The 24,282-nt window shown below is 41.1% G+C and overlaps 1 protein-coding gene, 1 long non-coding RNA gene and 1 pseudogene across 2 annotated transcripts in view; 2 read left to right on the top strand and 1 right to left on the bottom strand.

Moving 5' to 3' along the window:
* Window positions 1-315: 315 nt before the first annotated feature.
* FSIP1 (fibrous sheath interacting protein 1) overlaps window positions 316-24,282 on the bottom strand; it is a 195,083-nt gene continuing 171,116 nt past the window's right edge. The window contains exons 11-12 of the mRNA XM_059673244.1: window positions 16,702-17,212; window positions 316-945 (exon numbers count right to left, since the gene is read on the bottom strand). Coding sequence (XP_059529227.1) covers window positions 899-945; window positions 16,702-17,212 — 558 coding nt within the window. The 3' untranslated portion in view covers window positions 316-898. The remainder of the gene's footprint in view (window positions 946-16,701; window positions 17,213-24,282) is intronic.
* On the top strand, window positions 13,182-15,748 carry LOC132220186 (uncharacterized). Its single transcript, XR_009449739.1, has 3 exons — window positions 13,182-13,259; window positions 14,385-14,510; window positions 15,431-15,748. It is a non-coding gene; the product is annotated as an uncharacterized LOC132220186 (long non-coding RNA).
* Window positions 19,749-21,491, top strand: LOC132227910 (heat shock cognate 71 kDa protein-like; annotated as a pseudogene).

The raw sequence follows: 24,282 nt of genomic DNA, 5'->3' as shown, positions 1-24,282 counted from the left end.
GATAGGGGAGGTTAGGGGACTGTCTAGGGCGGGGGGATAAAATGAATACATATGTAATACCCTTTGTAATACTTTAAGCAATAAAAAAATATTATAATGCTGTATATTCAGTACTCAAATTTCATTAAAGGCAGCACAATAGCCAGCTTACTTTTTTAAATAAAAAATAAATTGGACTTTTAGTTCTAATGCAAATTCATCATATAGAGTGTTGGTATAAAATGTTCTCATGAATCTAGGTTATTGACTTGTAACTAGACAAACCCTCGCTCTTAAAAATAGTACCACAGACCATTTTTAAAGTCGCTGATCTTTGTTTGCTGCATTCTAAAAGGTAAACTCTAAATGATAACAAACTTAAAGTTATTTATCAAATAATTCAAACACCTGCTTAAGAAAAGTATCATTGCTAATAAGATAGGAAAGCCTACCTTAACATTGCTTTGTTGAGAAAATTCCTTTATTTCTATGGCAAGTTGTACTTAACAGGCATTAGACTGGAGGAAAGAAGGAACGTCAGGGCCAAAAACAAAAATTCATAGTGATTTAATCTATCTGAATCACGAGAAGGTTGTAATATAGAAAATCAAATACAGAACAATCAACACATCAACTTGTTTTAAAACAGTATGTACACAAAAAATATTGGTTTCTATAATATATCCCTGATGTTGCAAGATTAGCAATAAAAAACAATTTTCCCAGGAATTTCAATAAAGAAAAAGCACTGAACAAAAATACCACAAGTCTCAAAAATGTCAAGGAAATGCAATCCAGAAAGAGAGTCCAAATATTAAAATCATTATATGAGGAATGCCTGTTGAATTCAAAGATTCAGAAAAGGAATAATTTCACTTCATTTACCAACTTTCTTACATCACATCCCAGCAAGTCCTTCTTAAGATTCTATACATTCTTCTGTTGCATCTTCAGTCTCCTGTTCATCTGCACATTAAAAACAATAACCAAAGTTGTTAGGCCATCAGACATGTGTACATAATTAAGAAAAATCATGATCCCAAACCCTGACATTCTAATCACATACACCTTTGCTCAAATTTGTTTTCCCTTACTCACATTTCATTCAGCCTATACAACAGTAAACCCTTTACACATGAGACAATAATCACATCCTCATTTAATACTTACTGGACAATCACCACAAGCTGCATACAAAGTTTACAAGAAAAAGTGAAAGGTAAGGTGCCTGCCTTCATTGAGATTGAGATTACAGCTGACAGAGAATTATCTGGGTTTCAAGAATTAAAATGTTTATGGAGGCCCCAGCCAGTGGTTAGAGCATCAACCTGCAGACTCAAGGGTCTCGGGTTTGATTCCGAGGCAAGGACACATTCCTCAGCTACAGGCTCAATTCCCATCCTGGCGGGGGCTGGTCGGGCCACCTGTGGGAGGTAACCAATCGATGTCTCTCTTACATCGATGTTTCTCTCGCTCTGTCTCTCCCCTTCCCTTCCACTCTCTTTAAAAATCAATAGAAAAAATAACCTTGGTTGAGGGTTAACAAAACATATGCATTTGGAGATAGACATAAAAAAAATTGTTTGGGCTTTAAACTAAGCTTTTGGGAAGTAGGGCAAAACTAAACGTAAATACATTTAGAGTAGACAAGAACTTATCACCTTTCATTTCTTTAAAATTATGACATTAACAGAAGTGGAATAGAAATAATCTTCTCCCAACCTTGGTAAGGTTATGAGAAAAGGCAGAATTGACCACAGAACCAAAGAAAAGGAGACAATAAAAAAGAATCAGGAGAAACTGGAACCCTCAATACACTGCTGGTGAGAATCCAATGGTGCCGCTGCCTTGGAAACCAGCCTGGCAGTTCCCGGAAAGGTTCACATAAACCCAGCAATTCTATTCCTAGGTATATGCCCCAGCGAGAAAACATACATCACCCCAAAACCTGTACACCAATATTCACAGCAGCATTGCATATACCAGCCAAAAAGCAGAAACAACCCAAATGTCCATCAACTAATGCAGTGATGGCGAACCTATGACACGCGTGTCAGAGGTGATACGTGAACTCATTTTTTTGGTTGATTTTTCTTTGTTAAATGGCATTTAAATATATAAAATAAATATCAAAAATATAAATCTTTGTTTTACTATGGTTGCAAATATCAAAAAATTTCTATATGTGACACGGCACCAGAGTTAAGTTAGAGTTTTTCAAAATGCTGACATGCCGAGCTCAAAAGGTTCGCCATCACTGGACTAATGAATGGATAAGTAAAATGTGGCCTATCGATACAACAGAACGTTATTCAACAATAAAAGTAACGGAGTACTGATACATGTGCAGTGTGGCTGGAACTTGAAAGCATGTGTTAAATGTCACCAGCCAGACACAAAGGCCACATATTCTATGACTCTACTTATGAGAAATGTCCAGCCTTGGCAAATTCATAGAGACAGGCAGTAGGTTAGTGATTGCTCAGGACTTGGGGGGCTGGGGAAAAGGGGTGATTGCTAATGGGTGCAGTGTTTGTTTTGGGGGTGAAGTGTTGTAAAATTGATAGTGGTAAAAAGAAAAAAAAAAGCCCAATTCTGTGAATATATTAAAAACCATTAAATTGTATAGTATTGTTGAACAGTGGCCCAAAAAATCATTACATCCATATCCTTATGCCTGGAACCTGTGGAAGTTACCTTACTGGGGAGAAGGGTCTTTGCGGATGTAACTAAGCTGAGGATCTTGAGATGAGACTTACTGATCACCCTGGAATACTCAGGTGGGCCCTACATGCAACAACAAATACCCTTATAAGAGAAGGGCGTTTCTCACACACACACACGCACACACACACACATGTACACGCACGCGCGCACACACACACATGCACACAGACACACGCACATGCACGCATGCACATACACAGGCAATGTGAAGACATATGGAATGATGTGACCTATATAGCAAGGAGGCCAAAGAATGTCAACAGCCTGAGAAACCGGAAGAAGGAGACATTTTCCTCTGGAGCCCCAGGCAGAGTGTGGCCTTGCTGACACCCTGAGTTCAGACTGCAGGCCTCCAGCACTATGTCTGTTGTAATTTATTATGGCAACCATAGGACTCTAACACAGGTTTATGAAATATATGACAACAATGCTGTTATTTTAAAAAAATCAATCTAATAATTAAGGGACATGATTTGTACTTACAGAAAGTAAAGTGAAAAATGTAGCAATGTTGTCAACCCATGGAGAAGAAATATTAAACAGGATATAGAGGAAGTCGGGGTAGATAAGAAGCGGACCTCAGTATCCCACACCTACCATGAGGACTGATAAGACCATACATGACCCCATGCCTTCATAGGGCTCTTCCTCTTATCTGGAGTGTTCTCCTTTTTGCCCACCCAGTAAATGACCACTCATCCTTGGAGGCTCAACTCAAATGCCACCTGCCCACATCCACAGTGTTTGTCATCCCTCTGGAGTGCTGCCATGTACTTTGTCCCGATTACACTTATTACACTTGTCCCACCCTGCTATGATTATGTCCCACCCTGCTGTGATTATTGGCTTATGTGCCTGTCTTCTTCAGAAGACTATAAAATAATTCAGGGTAATGATTGTGCCCTACTCACCTGATACCCTGGAACAGTGGTTCTCAACCTTGGCTGCACGTTAGACTCACCTGGGAATCTTTTTAAAATACTGATTTCTGGGCCTCGTCCTCCAGAAATTCTGTTTCTTTGTTATGGGGTGGGGCCCAGAAATCAGGATTTTAAAAAGATTCCCAGGTGATTCTAACGTGCAGCCAAGGTTGAGAACCACTGCCCTAAAACAATGTCCTCAATAACAGATACGATGGAGCCTGGAGCAGTGGTGTTAAAGCATGGCTGCACCACAGAATCACCCAGACCCCATATCCCCAGAAGTTGTCCTAAAATATGCTGATGCCCCCTAGCCAGTGTGGCTCAGTGACTAGAGCATTGGCCTGGGCACCAAAGGGTGAGTCTGATTTCCAGTCAAGGGCATGTACCTGGATTGCTGGTTCAAGACCCTGGCCTTGGTTGGGGCATGTCTCTCTCACATTGATGTTTTTCTCTCCCTCTCTTCCTTCTACACTCTCTCTCAAAACCAATGGAAAAATATCCTTGGATGAGGATTAACAACAACAACAAAAAAATACTGATGCCCACAGCCAACCCTTAGAAATTTATTTAATTCATCTGGGACAGAACCAAAGCATTAATGTTCTAAATCTCACCAGGTGATTCCACCAGAGTTTAAAAAACACCGTCTAAGGCAGTGGTTCTCAACCTTCCTAATGCCGCGACCCTTTAATACAGTTCGTCGTGTTGTGGTGACCCCGAACCATAAAATTATTTTTGTTGCTACTTCATAACTGTAATTTTGCTACTGTTATGAATCATAATGTAAATATCTGATATGCAGGATGTATTTTCATTGTTACAAATTGAACATAATTAAAGCAGTGATTAATCACAAAACAATATGTAATTACATATGTGTTTTCCGATGGTCGTAGGCGACCCCTGTGAAAGGGTCGTTCGACCCCCAAAGGGGTCGCAATCCACAGGTTGAGAACCGCTGGTCTAAGGGATGGACTCAGAATAGCTTTAATGCCAGACAGATCAGAGACAGATACCAAATAGAAAGATCTAAATATCAAAAGTATACAAAGCATAGATGACTCCATACTCACTATATATGTTTCCAAATAAAATATTAACCATGAAAGAGTGAAGAATTCAAGCTACAGCCTGCTTGCTCAGTGACTACGGGGAAGGTTAACCAAGGAAGGACAATAGGGTTGGTGGGAGAGATAAGAAGGCAATCTGCAACAGGTAGTATCTTCATCAAAATGAAATTTAAGAAGAAAAGCAGAATTGAGCAGATGGGGGGAAAGATACCTTCAGACACTGTTTTCATTGCCATCATATACACTAATATTTTTTTACAATCCTAAAGTAGACTGGCCAGCAAACTATGCAGTCCAGAGCTGCTCTCAAATCATCCGCTGGTGTCATCTTGCTATTGGGTACAGCCTGTACAACAGTAAACCCTTTGCAGACTCTGGTACGATAGATGTGGGTCAGGCCTGATTCGGCATTTCTAACAAGATTCCAGGTAATAATAATACTGCTGGTCCATAGGTCTCATCTACAGTCATGGACTTTAGTAGCTTTTCCTTTTACCCAATCTGATCAAAGCAATGGAATCAGGAGTTCCCAATAACTGATAAAGTGATCAGTACTACAGTTAAATATTAAAACTCTCCAATTTGCCATTGTTCACTTGCTACTACTAACAAAATTATAGAGAAATTGGCATTTTATTAATAGGTAGAGGAAATAAGTGGCAAATATTTACATGTAAAGTCTACATCAAGAACTGGATGAAAGAAATTCATTAAGAATAACTTGGAAAGAGAGAAACCAAGATGGCGGCATAGGTTAATGCTGGAGATTGCTGCCTCGAACAACCACTTCAAAAAAACAACAACTAAAGACGGAACGGACATCATCCAGAACCACAGGAAGGCTGGCTGAGTGGAAATTCTACAATTAGGAGGAAAGAGAATAACATACCCAGACTCAGAGGAGGCGCAGTGCTGAAGTGAAATACTCAGGTGCGGAGTGCACGCAAGCAGGCTGGCGGCGGTTGTTGTTTTCAATTGGGAGGGAGTTTCAGACTCTGAGCTCCAGATCCGGGCGAGTCTCTAGGGACCCAGACTCAAACGGGAGAAGCGGGACTGTCTGGCTTCGGTTGGAACTCAAAGGCAACTTTCTCTCCGAGGTTTGCAGCGGTTGCTGGGACTCTGTGAGGCAGAGCCCCTAGGGACGGAACTGAGAGCAGCCATAACTGCTCCCTCCTGCCCACCCTGTAGATCCCCGGGGACCCGCCCCGCCCAAGTCATGCGCAGAGCCATTTGCCGGATAGCCTCAGGCAAACGCTAGATTAGCACCGCCCTAGAGATCCAGCACAGAAGCTCTCCCACCGCAGACACAGCGGACTCTCATAGCGAGTTAGCCTGGAGGTCAAATCACCCCCGGTATTGCCGACAATCAAAGCTTAACTACAACAATACTGCTCACAAAGACCACTAGGGGGTGTACCAAGAAAGCATAAAAAATGCGAGACAAAGAAACAGGACAAAACTGTCAATGGAAGATATTGAGTTCAGAACCACACTTTGGAAGGCAGCTATGCTCACCACTATACCACCAACGCAGAGAACCACACTTTTAAGGTCTCTTAAGAACTGTCTAGAAGCCGCCAATAAATGTAGTGAGATCCTCAAGAAAACTAATGAGACCCTCGATGTTATGATAAAGAACCAACTAGAAATTAAGCATACACGGACTGAAATAATGAATACTATACAGACTCCCGACAGCAGACCAGAGGAGCGCAAGAATCAAGGCAAAGATTTGAAATGCGAAGAAGCAAAAAACACCCAACTGGAAAAGCAAAATGAAAAAAGAATCCGAAAATACGAAGATAGTGTAAGGAGCCTCTGGGACAGCTTCAAGCGTACCAACATCAGAACTATAGGGGTGCCAGAAGATGAGAGAGAGCAAGATATTGAAAACCTATTTGAAGAAATAATGACAGAAAACTTCCCCCACCTGGTGAAAGAAATGGACTTACAGGTCCAAGAAGCGCGGAGAACCCCAAACAAAAGGAATCCAAAGAGGACCACACCAAGACACATCATAATTAAAATGCCAAGAGCAAAAGATAAAGAGAGAATCTTAAAAACAGCAAGAGAAAGAAACTCAGTTACCTACAAGGGAATACCCATACAACTGTCAGCTGATTTCTCAACAGAAACTTTGCAGGCCAGAAGGGAGTGGCAAGAAATATTCAAAGTGATGAATAGCAAGAACCTACAACAAAGATTACTTTATCCAGCAAAGCTATCATTCAGAATTGAAGGTCAGATAAAGAGCTTCACAGATAAGGAAAAGCTAAAGGAGTTCATCACCACCAAACCAGGATTATATGAAATGCTGAAAGGTATCTTTTAAGAAGAGGAAGAGGAAGAGGAAGAAAAAGGTAAAGATACAAATTATGAACAACAAATATGCATCTATCAACAAGTGAATCTAAGTATCAAGTGAATAAATAATCTGGTGATCATAATAGAATCAGGGACATAGAAAGGAAATGGACTGACTATTCTTGGGGGGGAAAGGGGTGTGGGAGATGTGGGAAGAGACTGGACAAAAATCGTGCACCTATGGATGAGGACAGTGGGTGGGGAGTGAGGGCGGAGGGTGGGGCGGGAACTGGGAGGAGGGGAGTTATGGGGGGGAAAAAAGAGGAACAAATGTAATAATCTGAACAATAAAGATTTAATTTAAGAACAAAAAAAAAAGAATAACTTGGAAAGATACATTCATCAGATATAAACTTACTTTATTCTTTTTAATTAAATCTTTATTGTTCAGATTATTACATTTGTTCCTCTTTTTCCCCCCCCCATAACTCCCCTCCTCCCAGTTCCCGCCCCACCCTCCGCCCTCACTCCCCACCCACTGTCCTCATCCATAGGTGCATGATTTTCGTCCAGTCTCTTCCCGCATCTCCCACACCCCTTTCCCCCCCAAGAATAGTCAGTCCATTCCCTTTCTATGTCCCTGATTCTATTATAATCACCAGTTCATTCTGTTCATCAGATTATTTATTCACTTGATTCTTAGATTCACTTGTTGATAGATGCATATTTGTTGTTCAAAATTTGTATCTTTACCTTTTTCTTCCTCTTCCTCTTCCTCTTCTTAAAAGATACCTTTCAGCATTTCATATAATCCTGATTTGGTGGTGATGAACTCCTTTAGCTTTTCCTTATCTGTGAAGCTCTTTATCTGACCTTCAATTCTGAATGATAGCTTTGCTGGATAAAGTAATCTTTGTTGTAGGTTCTTGCTATTCATCACTTTGAATATTTCTTGCCACTCCCTTCTGGCCTGCAAAGTTTCTGTTGAGAAATCAGCTGACAGTTGTATGGGTATTCCCTTGTAGGTAACTGAGTTTCTTTCTCTTGCTGTTTTTAAGATTCTCTCTTTATCTTTTGCTCTTGGCATTTTAATTATGATGTGTCTTGGTGTGGTCCTCTTTGGATTCCTTTTGTTTGGGGTTCTCCGCGCTTCTTGGACCTGTAAGTCCATTTCTTTCACCAGGTGGGGGAAGTTTTCTGTCATTATTTCTTCAAATAGGTTTTCAATATCTTGCTCTCTCTCATCTTCTGGCACCCCTATAGTTCTGATGTTGGTACGCTTGAAGCTGTCCCAGAGGCTCCTTACACTATCCTCGCATTTTTGGATTCTTTTTTCATTTTGCTTTTCCAGTTGGGTGTTTTTTGCTTCCTCGCATTTCAAATCATTGACTTGATTCTTGCGCTCCTCTGGTCTGCTGTCGGGAGTCTGTATAATATTCGTTATTTCAGTCCGTGTATGCTTAATTTCTAGTTGGTTCCCCAATATAGCATCGAGGGTCTCATTAGTTTTCTTGTAGATCTCATTAAGTTTATCGGCGGCTTCTAAACAGTTCTTGAGAGACCTTAAAAGTGTGGTTCTGAACTCTATATCTTCCATTGACAATTTTGTCCTGTTTCTTTGTCTCCGCATTTTGTTATGCTTCCTTGGTGCACCCCCTAGTGGTCTTTGTTCGCAGTCTTATAGTTAAACCTTGATTGTTGTAGCTAATACCAGGGAGGGTTTTACCTCCAGGCCAAGTGGCTATGAGAATCAGCTGTTGTCAGCAGTGAGAGAACTTCTGTCCTCTAGGGAGGTGCTAATCTAGCCTTTGCCTGAGGCTATCCGGCAAATGCCTCTGTGCAGGGCTTGGGCAGGGCGGGTCGCACAGGATCAACAGGGTGGGCCGGAGAGAGCAGTTATGGCGGCTCTCAGTCCTGTCCCCAGGGGCTCTGCCTCTCTGAGTCCCAGCACCCACTGCAAAGCTCGGAGAGAAAGCTGCACTCGCTCTGACCGAAGCCAGACAGTCCCGCTTCTCCCGTTTGAGTCTGGGTCCCTAAAGACTCACCTGTATCTGGAGCTCAGAGTCTGCGACTCCCTCCCAATTGAAAACACCAACCGCACCTTCCGCCGCCAGCCCGCTCCGTGCACTCCGCACCTCAGAATTTGACTTCAGCACTGCGCCTCCTCTGAGTGTCCGTATGCGTTTCTCTTTCCTCCTAGTTGTAGGACTTCCACTCAGCCAGTGTTCCTGTGGTTCTGGGTGATGTCCGTTCCGTCTTTTAGTTTCACTTTTGAAGTAGCTGTTCAAAGCAGCAAACTCCGGCGTTAACCTATGCCGCCATCTTGGTTCTCCACCTTTTTTCAGTTTTCAGATATAAACTTACTTTATACCAAAATTTTGTATCAAAAGGAATTAACACTGAAATTTCCTAATATGGCAGCTCTGATCATTTGAGCAAATAAACTTTGGATGAGGGCTTTGATTAATCGCTAAGAGCATCTGAGGAGCAATTAGCAGCCTTGAAAAGCAATTTAACAAATAATATCTAGGAGGCCTGAAGGCACACACTGTGTGAGAGTAACAGCACTCCATCAAAGCAAGGACTTAAGTTTTTTCCTAAGAGCAAGCCAAAATATTTTTAAAGGGAAAAAGTCAGCTAATAGTGTTACTGTTTTTAGAATATCACTGCTCCACTGCAAATTGGTAAGACAATATTAAAACAAAGAAAACTTTCTCAATACAACCTACTTTCTTTGAAACTTTTCAGGCAGTGTGAGCATTAACATAGACTAACACACGTTCCCTTCAAACCCTGCAACATTCTTCCCAAAAGTCAATCTACATGTAATCAGACTTCATCAAACAAGTAACAATCAAATAGACCTTTTGATGGGCAGAATTTCAACATGAAGAACAGTCAGATTGTATAGTTGCCATTTGGGGTAGAACTTATTCTATCTGAGGACCACAGAAGGATAGCAATAAATTTTCTTACTTCTAAACTGAAACCCATATTTCTCAAGTACGTGCAGCAAAACCTTGTGGCTTACATTACTTTTACAGGCTGAACACTCTATACCCGTGGTTGGCAAACTGCGGCTCGCGAGCCACATGCGGCTCTTTGGCCCCTTGAGTGTGGCTCTTCCACAAAATACCACGTGCAGGCGCACGTACAGTGCGATTGAAACTTCGTGGCCCATGCGCAGAAGTCGGTTTTCGGCCTGGGCGAGTCTATTTTGAAGAAGTACTGTTGATATTTGGCTCTGTTGACTAATGAGTTTGCCGACCACTGCCAAGGACTCTAATTTCAGGAAGTCTGGCTAGGGTCTTGGACATAGGTATGAAACAAGCCAAAGACTCTCCAGCAATCCCGATGCTCATCCTGATTAGGAATACCAGTATGTCTGTGGTTTGTAACAGTGCTTCTCAAACTGCCCTATAAGTGTCACCTGGGGAACATATTAAAATGCCAACTCTGACTCAGTAGGTTAGGGGTGGGGCCTAATCAGCCCCCTGTGTCCAGCCCACACTCTAAGCCACAAAAGAATGGAAATCACAGGGTTGAAAGGGCCAAGAACATGAAGTAGAGAGGACCCGATGCGGGCTCTGTCTCCTAAGGGAACATCTGCTGCCCAGCTTCCTCACCAGGGGAAGGACCTGCTGATTCGTCAGAAAGGTCAGAAATCCCGGCTTTTATGGGAAATCCCCTAATTCAATGTTAAAAACCATGTAAGTCAACCAAGTCCAGTCACTGACCTAATTAATCATTCATGTGGATTTTCTCATTTGATCCTTATTACATCCTTATAGGGTAAATATTAAAGCCACCTTATCTTATAGATAAGGAAACTAAGGTGCAGAGGAGAGGGAGAGCGAGGTTACGTAACTTGCCTAAGATCACCTGCCTCTAGCAGAGCAAGGATTCAAACCCAGGTGTGCCTCACGCAGCTCCCACGCTCTTAACCACCAGGCGAGAATGTGCTGGTGGATGGGCAAGCCGGGCGCCCCTCTGCTCACCGAGGCTCTAGCCTGGACTCTGTTAGCTCTGTCCTTTGGGTAATTAATTTGCTCTATGGTTTTGGGTTCTTCGTTTCAATTTTGAGCAACCAACCATCCCAGTTTGTCAGGGACTAAGGGTTTTCTGGGACGAGGAACATTCAGTAGTAAAGCCTGGACACTCCAAAGCAAACCTGTGGTCACCCTAGTTTTCATTTAGGGGTGTTATTTTTCGAACAACCTTATCTGACTCATTTTTGCATTTGCTACAGAAATTGCTAAGACCACTATTCACTAACGGGTCCCATGGGAAGTTCCATTGTTTTCCTTGAAGAATTAGTGTAGTTCAGCCCCCTTCTTTACTACGGAACTGACTCTGGGTCCCTCTTTGCTCTTTTCTATTTTTATGTGTCATTCATATTTTCCTCTTTATTATATAAATTTCTGTTGATAACTAGTTCAAATGGTGAGTGGCAAGAAGAGAATACTGTGCATGCATAGATACTTTTTTTGTTATCTAAAAAGCAATTCAGCATAAGATTATTTGATTAAATAATAGAATAACTACAGGCTTGAAGCATTTTCTTTCTGAAGTGCCAGTGTACTCAGTGGTGTCTCCAAGGCTGATACCAAGGAACACTTACTCCCCACTCTTCTCACTCTTCCATGTGGAGGAGTGCTGGAGTCCAACCCCAGCAGGTCCAGGGGTCCCCAAAGGTGTGGATGGAGTCGGCGAAGAAGAAATGACACGGAGACAGCGTTCAGTTGATCAGCAGCCTAGCCAGGATCTCTAGCCAAGTTCTGGTCAGGATCTCCAGTGAAGTTCTGGTTAGGATCTCCAGCCAGGTTCTGTGTCCATGTTCTCTTGCTAGGTTCTCCAGGTTCTCCAGCCAGGTTCTGTAGCCATGTTCCCTCGCTAGGTTCTCCAGCCAGGTTCTGTCCAGGTTCTGCAGCCAGGTTCAGTCACCAGGTTCTAGTCAGGTTCTCTTGCCAATTTCTGTAGTCAGGCTCAATCTAGCATCTTTTGCCATGTTCTCTCCCTAGGTTCTGTCTCTAGGTTCTGTGGCCAGTTTCTGTCCAGGATCTTTTGCCATGTTCAGTCTTTAGGTTCTGTCTCTAGGTTCTGTCTTCAGTTTCTGTCCAGGATCTTTTGCCATGTTCTCTCGCTAGGTTCTGTCTCTAGGTTCTGTGGCCAGTTTCTGTCCAAGATCTTTTGCCATGTTCTCTCCAGCGAAGTTCTTCCGTCTCTAGCTTCTGTGTAGGTTCTGTGTCTAGGTTCTGTCTCTCTTGGTTCTGTCTTCTAAGTTCTGTGTCTTGCTGTCTTGTTACATCTGTATTTATACCAGTTGATTCAATCCTATCAATCTCTATTCCAAAGGTTAGGGCGTTTTTATCTCCATTCCAGGGAGTACAGATTATGTAGCTTAAGCATGATTGTTAGTAGATAAAGTGATTAATTACCCGCCTGGCACTTAGTTGAGGGGTTTTATTCCCTCCCTAACTTCAGGGGAAAATCCCTACCTGGGGAAGCAACCTTTCTCAGAGAGGAGACCTTGGTTAAAACACATAGTGCCAAGAAGGGGAGCAAACATATTAAGAACAGTATGCCGTATACGCCAGGTCCCTTGAAACAGCAAGCATGGACCGGCTCCCGGCAGAGGAGCTCATAGTGGAGGAGCATCTGGCCTCACTCCACCTCCTCCACTCCCCGAGGGAAGAGGGGCCAGGTATCTGATTGGTGAATTTCGAGGAAGAAATGGCATGCTCAGTTTAGCCCAGTGGTTCTCAACCTTCTGGTCCTTTAAATACAGTTCCTCATGTTGTGACCCAACCATAAAATTATTTTTGTTGCTACTTCATAACTGTCATGTTGCTACTGTTATGAATCGTCATGTAAATATCTGATATGCAGGATGGTCTTAGGCGACCCCTGTGAAAGGGTCGTTCAACCACCAAAGGGGTCGCGACCCACAGGTTGAGAACCGCTGGTTAGCACCTTCCTCCAAGGAAATCAGCACCTGGCACCAGAGGTGCTTCTGTGCCTCTCCATACTCCTGGTTCCAAAGGTGAGGCTTGTGATTTTCACCTCTGCCACTGACTGGGTGTGAAAGTTTGTTTGGGAAGGCGGAACATTAGGAAGACTGTTTGGCCCCTTACATTTCACCATCAATAAAGCTGACCTCCTTGATCTCCATTCATTGGAACCCATCTATTATCTCTCAGATCTGGATGGAGGAGGAAAGATGCCATTGATGGATCCTCTAGAACCCCGTCAGTGAGTGAGTACAACACTAAATTACTGGACCTCATAAAATTCAAACAAAAGTAGTCACCACTAAGTTTAAAGCATAAACATGAAAAATTATGTATTTCACATTGAAAACTTAATATAGCTGTGAAGCAAATCCTTATTTTTCAATGCCACAACTTAAATTAGTTTTTAATGCCATTATATAAATTACAATTTAGCATTTTAGAATAGACTTGCTTAGCAAGTTATTTTAATCATTGTAAATGCTGAGGTTAGTAAAATAAAATAAAAACTCCAACTTCAGATATGCTAACATATTCCTTAAAGTTTATTGTGTAATAAACAGAAAACAAAATACGGTTCATATATTCACATCTACGCCATCTTAATCCTCCATCCGCACAAGGGTTATTATAATCCAGTAGGATTATCTGCTGCCATCGGAGGCATGTTCTGTGGAGTTAGAGCTAAGCTACCTTTCCATTAAGTCACTTTAACATCTACTTCATTCCATGTTCTACTCAGAACATCAGTGTGACTCACGTGCACATGGAAGTAAAGTCATATCTTAGCAAAGCATGGTTCTAACCCTTCTTTCCTCCCATCCTCCACCTCCACAAACACACTGATCCCATGGTACTGAGACCCCACATACAACAAATCATCACATCCAATTTAGTAAGTATGATTGGAGCAAACAAAGAGGAGATGCAGGTACTTTCTCTCTAATAAAAACCCTTTGTTTCAAAAGAAAGAAAATACACTGCAATTTCAGAGCAGAACAAAAAATTTTCCTATTTTGTTCTTTCATTTATTTGTTAAGTGAAGATCTTGGTGGGAGAAGACAGACCACACACACCCATCTCACTGAAATCCATGTTGTCAGTAAATTGCAAAGCTGGATAAAAACTTAGAGCTTGTGAAATTTCATTAAAAAAATACAAAAGTTCCAAATCTGAACACAGAATGTGAACCCTACAAAAATCTTTAGTGATACCTAAGGAGGTAGGTATTGGGAGATATGCAGGAGCAGAAAAAATAATATTTGAAGGCTGCAAGTGGGAAGCAATGGAGAGGAGGAATAAATGTGAACCATATTTTCAGTATATCATTCTAAACATGGATAATTTAAATTATTTCATTTATTTAACAGGCATTAAGTTTAGAGCAGCACTTTGGGCACTGTTACAGAAGGTGTAACAATGAATCAGAAGGTAGAACCTCTGCCCTCAAAGAAGGTAAACAATTTTAAGGAAGAGACCTGTGCATGCATAACAAGGTGAAGACAGTATGTGTAAAATGACCTGATGCTCTGGGACACTCAGAGGAAAAATAAAATATTTAAAAAGGGGGACCAGGAAGGTTACATTCAGAGTGGATGGGGTTGGAATTCAGTTATCATTGAAAAGGTCAGTGCCTGAACATTTATGAGAAGAAAAGGGTCTGGCAACAGCAGAGGCACAGGAAAGCACAGAAAACCCTGAGACCAGATCAGCTATAACCTGAATAACATTCAGGGGACTAGTCAGAAATTGATTAGGAAGAGAACTTCATGTCAGATTGTGGAGGCCTTGAACAGTGGGGGAAAGAATTCAGATTCCGTGCAGCAGGCAGTGGAGAGCCATGGAAGCTCTTTGAGCTGGGAGGTGTGGTTGTCAAAGCTGTACTTGGGGGAATTTGTGTAGTGGTGGTGGACAATGGCCAGAGGAGGGGAGAGACCAGAGGCAGGGAGGGTTCTCATATTGGTCCAGTGAGGTAGCAGGAAGACTAAGGAAGAGGTAGGTATTGGAGATATGCAGGAATAGAAAAATAATATTTGAAGGTTGCAAGTGGGAAGCAAGGGAGAGGAAAGATAATGACTCTGACTTTTGAGCCTGGGTGATTAAGGAAACAAAGATCAAGAGGAAAATCTGAGCTGAGAGAGAAAGACGAGGAAATCAGTTCGGGGCCATATCCAGATGAAGTCTAGCAGGGAGGTAGAAATACAGGACAGAGGAATTCGTTCCGAATTAATAGATGATAGGTTTAATAAGTAATAGATAGATTTAGATGTAACAGACAATATATTTTAGAGTGATCTACATTAGAGGAAAAGTTGAAGCTATTTAGATAGATTCACCAAATACAACATAGAATATGTTAGACTTCTACCATAGATAAATAATTCAATATTTGTTTATGTCAAAAAACCGCCTGTAGTATTTGTATCCTGTGTCACTGTACCACTGTGAGATGCACCATTGGATCAAGACAAAATACCTGAGAGCATACAAGTAGCTGGAATGGGAGTCGGCCTACAGAGACTAATAAAACCACAATAATATATGGCACTTTACAAATTCATTCCTTGGAACAAATTTTCATCACTGAAGCCTGCAAATTGAAATACAAAGCAAATCTATTCAAATCCCTTCTACCAAATTAAATCAATTTCTTTTTTCCATTGAAATCAACATTGTTTTCTCAATAACCATCAAGAATATTAACTTAAGTGTCCATTGGTAATTAGATAAAAATGATGTACAGTGGGGCCTTGACTTACGAGTGTCCTGACTAACGAGTTTTTCAAGATACGAGCCGTCTCTCGGCAGATTTTTTGATTTGAGTTGCGAGCTAAAATTCGGGTTACGAGCCAGCTTCAGATACCCCACCGCTAGTTGGCGCAGCGAACGTCACAGTGAACACCACAACATCAGCCCAGCATCACGTGTCTCACTCGTTCACTTTTTGATTTGACATACGAGTAATTGGAGTTACAAGCTCCGTCACGGAATGAATTAAACTCGTAAGTCAAGGCCCCACTGTATACTGTTACACATATATACAATGGAATGCTACTCAGCCATTAAAAGGTAACAGGGAAAAAAAAGATAAGAGAATCTTGCCATTTGCGACAACACTGATGGATGTACCTTGAGGTCATTGTGCTAAGTGAAATAAGTCAGATGGAGAAAGACAAATACCATATGATTCCACTCATATGTGGAATCTAAAAAAACAAACAAGGGAACAGATAAAACAAAACAAAAAAACAAAAAGCCTCATAGGTACAGAGAACAGATAGGTGATTAGCAAAGGGGAAAGAAGTTCAGGTATGTGAAGTGAGTGAAGGGGGTCAGTTATGGGGTAAAGGATGGTAACTAGATTTTTGGTGGTGATCACTTTGTAGCATATACAAATATTGAATTAAAATATTAGGTACCTGAAATTTATATAACATTACAAACCAGTAAAAGAACGTATATTTTTTAAAAAGAACATGTATGAATTACCATTAAGAACAATGTATTTCATAAGAGTACTAACCACAATCTTGATCTCCTATGAACACCGATAAATGTTATGTTTGTATGCTCTTAATTGACACCACCTATGACTCACAAACATACCTCCATACCTTACTTTACGTTAACTTACAATACCCGTATATTGAGCTACTGAGTAAGAATTATTCACCGTCCAAGCCTTACCTGTTTGTGGTTTCCCTGAAGGTCTGGGTTTCAGATGTTGGACTTCAGAGAAAAGGCTCACATCGATGCCATATAGTGGATCATCCAAAAAAGAAGGCCTTCTCAGTCTTCCAATGCCAAGAGTCTTCGACATAAAATAGTCCTCTGTGTCACGAATAACCTTGTCTCGGGGAAACTGGAGGCATTTCATGTTCTCAGCTTCAATGACAAGAGCCTGTGACACGTGATGCCCAGTCAGGGCTTTGCTGAGATAGTAGCCTATGGATGTGTCACATTCTGCATTCTCGGGCACATCTGCATCTCCCACCTTGGTGCTTCTGACCTTTGTTTCTGACTCAGTTAGTAACTCAGAGAGGACAGATCTGGAAAGCTGGGGGGACTCAGGTGTTATATCCTCAATGTCTTCCTTTTCTCTTTCTGAAGAAAGTCCAGTCATGGATTTTTGTTTGAATGTGCATTCATCCAGAAGACGCCTTAACTGTTCCTCAGAGAGAAGTGATGCTGAATCTAACTGATGAAACAAGCCAAAAGTTTTCATAGTCAACTGAGTAAACATTTATTTCTGGTGAGCTTCCAGTAATACAATACAAATCCAAGTGCCCTGAAACCCCTTACACAAAACACTCAAATAGCAGAATCATTCATTATAAGGTATCCAAAACTGCAGGAGAAATGTACAGCATCCCTAGAAAATAAGATTAGAATCAACCACATACTAAAATACAGGGAAAAGTCCCACAGCACTGATGGAAATTAATTACTTCACCAAATAAACCAGTAACACTGGACACATATCAGTAACTTGAGCTGAAATGGAGTTATTAGAAAGCACCTTCAATTTTATAAATCTTGGAACATCAAGCAGGGAAATGAGCAACCACCTCTTTGATAAAGAGCCAGGAATCCTGCCATAATCTCCAGTAGTTGTTTCTCTGCCCCCCTCCCCACCCCTGCTCTTCAGTGGGAACCCTATCACCACCCAATTCCTTAACTGGAAAAAAATCTCGGGCAAACAGGGCAGATTACATCCGCCCCTGGGGATTCATCACTCTTATGTCTGTCCACAACTCTCAGCAGATAATACCACTGAAGACAGAAAAGGAAGGGTGAAAGGGTGGTGCATCCTGAAATGTATAGTTGTGTCAAAGCTGCAGGTCTAGACAGAGGTCAGGGGCATTCCAATAGCAGTGCATTCTGGGAGAAGGATATGATCAAACACATTTAATTCCTGCTTGTGAGGTTATAGGGCTGGGTGTTTCAACCAACATCTTAAGAATTTAAAAACATTTTTTCTTCCAGAGATATTCTCAGGAAATAAAATATCAAATAAAAGTGTAGGGCAATGTTCTACAAGGATTCAACTAAACAGCATGCCACTTGAATTACAACAATCTCAAAAAGAACGGGATTAAAATATATTGAATCACACTGAAAAAAAATCCTCTAAAAAATCAGCACCATCTTTGATTTTTTAAAATATGTTTTTATTGATTTTATAGAGAGAGGAAAGAAGAAGGATAGAGAGATAGAAACATCAATAGGCTGCCTCCTGTACACTCCAACTGGGGATTGAGCTTGCAACCCAGGCATGTGCTCTTACCGGGAATCAAACCAGAAACCTCTTAGTTCTTGGGTGGATGCTCAACCACTGAGCTACACAGGCTGGGCTATCACTAATTTACATCGTGTATTATCTAGAAAAACTTTAATCCTCCTTTACAGGGGAATGAATTATCAAAGAACAGAAAGTCCCCATAAGAAAACCTAAATATTAATTGCAATGGCCTTAAGTTCTACTTCACCATAGTTAGACAATGCTATTGGCCTATTTTGTGGTACACCATAAGATTTAACCAAATATTCTGCATATGTAAAGTACTGGGGGTAGGGGAAGGGAGGGAAATGCTACTATTGGAACTGGTATAGTCAATTCCTCATTACTGTGAAATGCTCCTAATGCAGCTAATAAAAAATAGTATGCAAAACAAATTTTGTATCATGAGTTTAAAATATAGCATGTGTTATAAAATTATATTTAACTTCTATAAATTAAAAACTAGTTCTCATAGTGGCAAGTGTCATTATGAGTTTGAGAGTAATAAGAATTTGCCTGGGAATATATTCTTAACAATTATCTGGGGTTCAAAATTCATGTAATTCACCCTAAGGTTAACAAACCTGTCAAAAAAAATAGGAACTGAATTATATATTCACAAATCCTACTTCATTCACTAGATTTCGGGCATCCAGGTGTGGTGCTTTATCCATTAGGAGCACTCCCCTCACCCTACCATGTAAACCTAGTCAACTATCAAATGAAGGCCATCCTTATATGGTACAGGATACTTAAAATACCCTTCAAAATCTGCTTATGTAAAATAGTTCATAATGGCTAGGCAATTCCTAGGATTCAGAAAGGGTCCACTAAGTGTCATCCTCACCGAAGGCTTATCGTATGAAATTTCCAAATGCTAGGAAAAAATCAGTCCATACTGGAGCAAGAGGATGAAGAATTATGGAAGGAGGTCTAGGGGAGAGGGGGAGATTGGTAGATTATCTGATATGTTTGGCCACTTCCACAAATATTGATAAGATAGCCGGTTGACAGTTCTGATGATGTATTTGGCTAGACATGCAAAAAATAAGTAAAAACAAAGCAATTATGAACTCTGTGAACAAAAAGCTGTATGAAAAGAAAGGTAGTATTTCAGACAGATAACACAGAAAATTAAGCAAAAGAAAATAAGGTAATTATTAACTCTAGGACAAAAAGTTGTACAAGAAAGGATGCCATAGGATACTACTTGTTTTTGCTATAATATTTATACAGTCATCATAATATGAACAGTGATGCTTGAGGAAACCAAAAGCTGTGATTTAACTGGTTAGGGAAAATGGGAGGAGAGAAAAGGGATGTTTGGAGTGACGAAGTTAAATTCTTAGCTACCATCACAGGAAGTCATGTCAATAATAACAGCACCACTAATATAAAATTTCCTATCATTATAAATAGATATAAAATTGATCAATTAAAAGAACAAGTTATCATGAAACAAGATAGAGGTAAACAGTAGGGAGAACATCTAGAGGAATTAAAAGTGATGATTCTAGAGACAAACTAAGAGGTAGAGAAGGGGAGCAAGGAGCTGCCATTTTTGTTAAAACATAGTGCTTTAATTTTTGATTAGTAATAATTAAAATTAACTTAAAATATAAAATTAATTTAAATGTTATCATATATTTAATAAAAATGAATTTAAAAATAAAAATCTGAAATATTTAAATGAAATTCCCAACCAATGATATCTTTGGACATAAAGAAGCAAATCCAGGTTTCATGGAGGCTGAAATGTATATAATCTTGGAGTAAGGGGAGGGTACACCTTTAAGAAAAAGAATATAAAATTATAAATATAAAATAGGTACAAAGTGAGGGTTTGGTTTTTTTTTTAGAATTTGAAATATCACAAGTTACTGGAGCCTTGGAGAGTCTAGTCCATTTCGTATACCAGCTGTTTACATCATTTACCAGAAATGCTTATAAAGAAATTAGAGGCCCAGTGTACGAAATTCGTGCACTGGAGGAGTGTGTGTGTGTGTGTGTGTGTGTGTGTGTGTGTGTGTGTGGTGGGGAGGGGGGGGGGAGTCCTCAGCCTGGCCTGTGCCTTCTCTCAGTCTGGGACCCCTCGCTCCTTACCACCCACCTGCTTGCTGCTCTCTACTACGCAGCTTGCCGCTCCTTAGTACTGCCGCAGAGGCTCCCACCACTGTCACTGCGCTCACCAACCATGAGCCCAGTTCTGGCTGAGCAGTGCTCCCCCTGTTGGAGCGCACTGACCACCAGGAGGCAGCTCCTATGTTGAGTGTCTACCCCCTGGTGGTCAGTTCATAGCGACCAGTTATTCCACCATTCAGTCGATTTGCATATTAGGGTTTTGTTATAGAGGATGTTTCCTGATTGCAGCCTAGCTCCCTCTCTCCACTCAAGGTTCAGTGAGGGGCCTTCTTTGGGATGCCAAGCTTGACAAGTCCCAGATCCATAATATTGTCCTGATGGGTGGTTCTACCCATATCCCAAGGTTCAGAAACTGCTACAGGACTTCTTCAATGGAAAAGAGTTGAGTAAGAGCATCACATCAACCTAGATGATACTGTTGCTTATGGTGCAGCTGTCCAGGCAATCGTCCTATCTAGAGACAAATCCGAAAATGTTCAAGATTTGCTGCTGTTGAATGATACTCCTCTTTCCCTTGGCATTGAGACTGCTGGTGGAGTCATGACGGTTCTCATCAAGCACAATACTACCGTTCCTACCATGCAGACACAGACCTCCACGACCTACCTCTGACAACCAGTCCCGTGTGCTCATTCAGGTTTATGACAGTGAGCGTGCAACCTGGTAATGATGCATAACCACCTGAGTGGCAAGTTTGAACTCACAGGCATACCTCCTGCACCTCGTGGTGTTCTTCAGATTGAAGTGACTTTTGATATTGATGCCAACGGCATTCTCAATATGTCTGCTATGGATAAGAGTACAGGAAAAGGGAATAAAATTGCCATCACTAACAACAAGAGTCGTCTGAGCCATACCTCATAGCAATATCTTTACTGATACATCTCTTAGGACAATGGAAACTAAGGAGAAAATAAACAAATGGGACTACATCAAGATAAAAAGCTTCTGCATAGCAAAAGAAACCATCAACAAAACAACAAGATGGCCACTGCATGGGAGAACATATTTGCCAATGTTATATCTGATAAGGGTTTAATCTCCAAAATTTATAGGGAACTCATACAACTGAACAAAAGGAAGATAAACAATCCAATCAAAAAATGGGCAAAGGACCTAAATAGACATTTCTCTAAAGTGGACATACAGAAGGCCAAGAGACATATAGAAAACATGCTCAAAGTCACTAATCATCTGAGATGCAAATCAAAACAACAATGAGGTACCATCTCATACCTGTCAGAATGGCTATCATCAACAAATCAACAAACAACAAGTGCTGGCAAGGATGTGGAGAAAATGGAACCCTCGTACACTGCTGGTGGGAATGCAGACTGGTGCAGCCACTGTGGAAAACAGTATAGAGTTTCCTCAAAAAAGTAAAAAATGGAACTCCCATTTGACCCAGTAATCCCACTTCTAGGAATATATCCCAAGAAATCATAAACACCAATCAGAAAGGATATATGTACCCCTATGTTCATAGCAGCACAATTTATAATAGCTAAGATTTGGAAACAGCCTAAGTGCCCATCAGCAGATGAGTGGATTAAAAACCTGTGGTTCATCTACACAATGGAATACTACGCTGCTCTAAAAAAAGAAAGAACTCATCATTTGCAACAGCATGGATGGACATGGAGAGCATTATGCTAAGCAAAATAAGACAGTCAGAGAAAGATAAATATCACATATACTCACTCATTTGTGGAATATAATGAACAACATAAACTGATGAACAAAAATAGATCCAGAGATATAAAAACGTCGAACAGACCATCAAACCTCAGAGAGGGGCCTTCTTTGGGATATAAAGAAGGAAGGGGAGGGTGGGAGTGGAGGTAAGAGACTTCTATGCATGCATATAAGCATAACCAATGGACATAGACAGTAGGGGGTGAGGGCATGTGCTAGGGGAGTGGGAGCGGGCAGGGAGAGGTCAATGGGGGGAAAGGAGACTCATGTAATACTTTCAACAATAAAGAACTTAAATTTTAAAAAAGAGAGAGAGTTATCTGAGCAAGGAAGAGGTTGAGCACATGATCCAGGAATCTAAGAAGTACAGAGCTGAAGATTAGAAGCAGTAGGACAAGGTATCTTCCAAGAATTTACTTGAATCCTATGCGTTCAACCTGAAAGCAACTGATGAAGATGAAAAACTTCAAGGCAAGATCAATGATGAGAACAAACAGAAGATTCTTGATGAGTACAATGATATCAGCTGGCTTGATAATTTTGAACATGAGCAGAAAGAGTTGGGAAATGTCTGCGACCTCATCATTACCGAGCTGCACCAGAGTGCAGGCACCATGCCAGGAGGAATGCCTGGGCTTCCCTGGTGGTGGAGCCCCTCCATCTATCTGGTGGTGCCTCCTCTAGGTCCATCACCAAAGAGATTGATTAAGCCAACCTCCAGCATAGATTTAGCATTGTCCCACACATAATATCGAAGGATCAAAATTTGTAGCAAATTCCAAGGCAGTTTTAAAAGTTGAGCAGCTGCATAGTAAATAACTGGGCATTCTTGATACTTGAGTGTGGACTATGTGCACAGGGAAAGGAAATAATGCACTGCAGAAGCACTGTATTATAAAGTGGGAAATGTGATATCTTAAATAAAACTATTAAAACACAAAAAATGCCAAAACCGGTTTGGCTCAGTGGATAGAGCGTCGGCCTGCAGACTGAGAGGTCCCGGGTTCGATTCTGGTCAAGGGCATGTACCTTGGTTGCGGGCACATCCCCAGTGGGGAGTGTGCAGGAGGCAGCTGGTCGATGTTTCTCTCTCATCGATGTTTCTAACTCTCTATCTCTCTCCTTTCCTCTCTGTAAAAACTCAATAAAATATATTTTTTAAAAAAACAAACAACAAAAAAAAAGTGAGAGGCCTTTCCTGGTGTAAATCTGCTTCTGGGCACTCCAAGTTCAAGCATAACACATTTGAGTCTGTGTGTGTGCAGAAATAAGCTCAACCACATCTTCCTGATCCTCTAGGGAAACAGTTCTCAACCTGTGGGTCGCGACTCCTTTGGGGGTCAAACGACCCTTTCACAGGGGTCGCCTAAGACCATCGGAAAACACATATACAATTACATATTGTTTTTGTGATTAATCACTATGCTTTAATTATGTTCAATTTGCAACAATGAAAATACATCCTGCATATCAGATATTTACATTACGATTCATAACAGTAGCAAAATTACAGTTATGAAGTAGCAATGAGAATAATTTTATGGTTGGGGGTCACCACAACATGAGGAACTGTATTAAAGGGTCGCGGCATTAGGAAGGTTGAGAACCACTGCTCTAGGGCAGTGGCTGGCAAACTCATTAGTCAACAAAGCCAAATATCAACAGTACAACGATTGAAATTTCTTTTGAGAGCCAAATTTTTTAAACTTAAACTATATAAGTAGGTACATTGTTATTAACTTAATTAGGGTACTCCTAAGGCTTAGGAAGAGCCACACTCAAGGGGCCGAAGAGCCGCATGTGGCTTGCGAGCCGCAGTTTCCCAACCACGGTTCTAGGGGAAGACACCTGATGGAAAGAAAACATAGATTAGAATGTGGGCTTTGACCCAAGCTTTGCCACCTTGTGCATGTCACCTAAGGAACCCATCTCCTGCTGTAAAATGAAGAATTGAAAAAGATTATCTCTAAATTGACTGCTAGCTATAAAATTAGTTTTTATGAACAAATGCTCTAAAAGTAAAAATAAATATAAGAATAAGCTGTTCTATGCATATAAGCATAACCAATGGACACAAGACACTGGGGCGGGGGGGTGAAGGCATGTGCCACGGGTGTAGGGGAGGCCAGGGGAAGGTCAATGGGGGGAAA

This window comes from Myotis daubentonii, chromosome 1 (assembly GCF_963259705.1).
Source record: "Myotis daubentonii chromosome 1, mMyoDau2.1, whole genome shotgun sequence".
Taxonomy (NCBI): domain Eukaryota; kingdom Metazoa; phylum Chordata; class Mammalia; order Chiroptera; family Vespertilionidae; genus Myotis; species Myotis daubentonii.
Note: the sequence above shows the minus strand (reverse complement) of the source record. Positions and strands in the feature narration are given on the sequence as shown.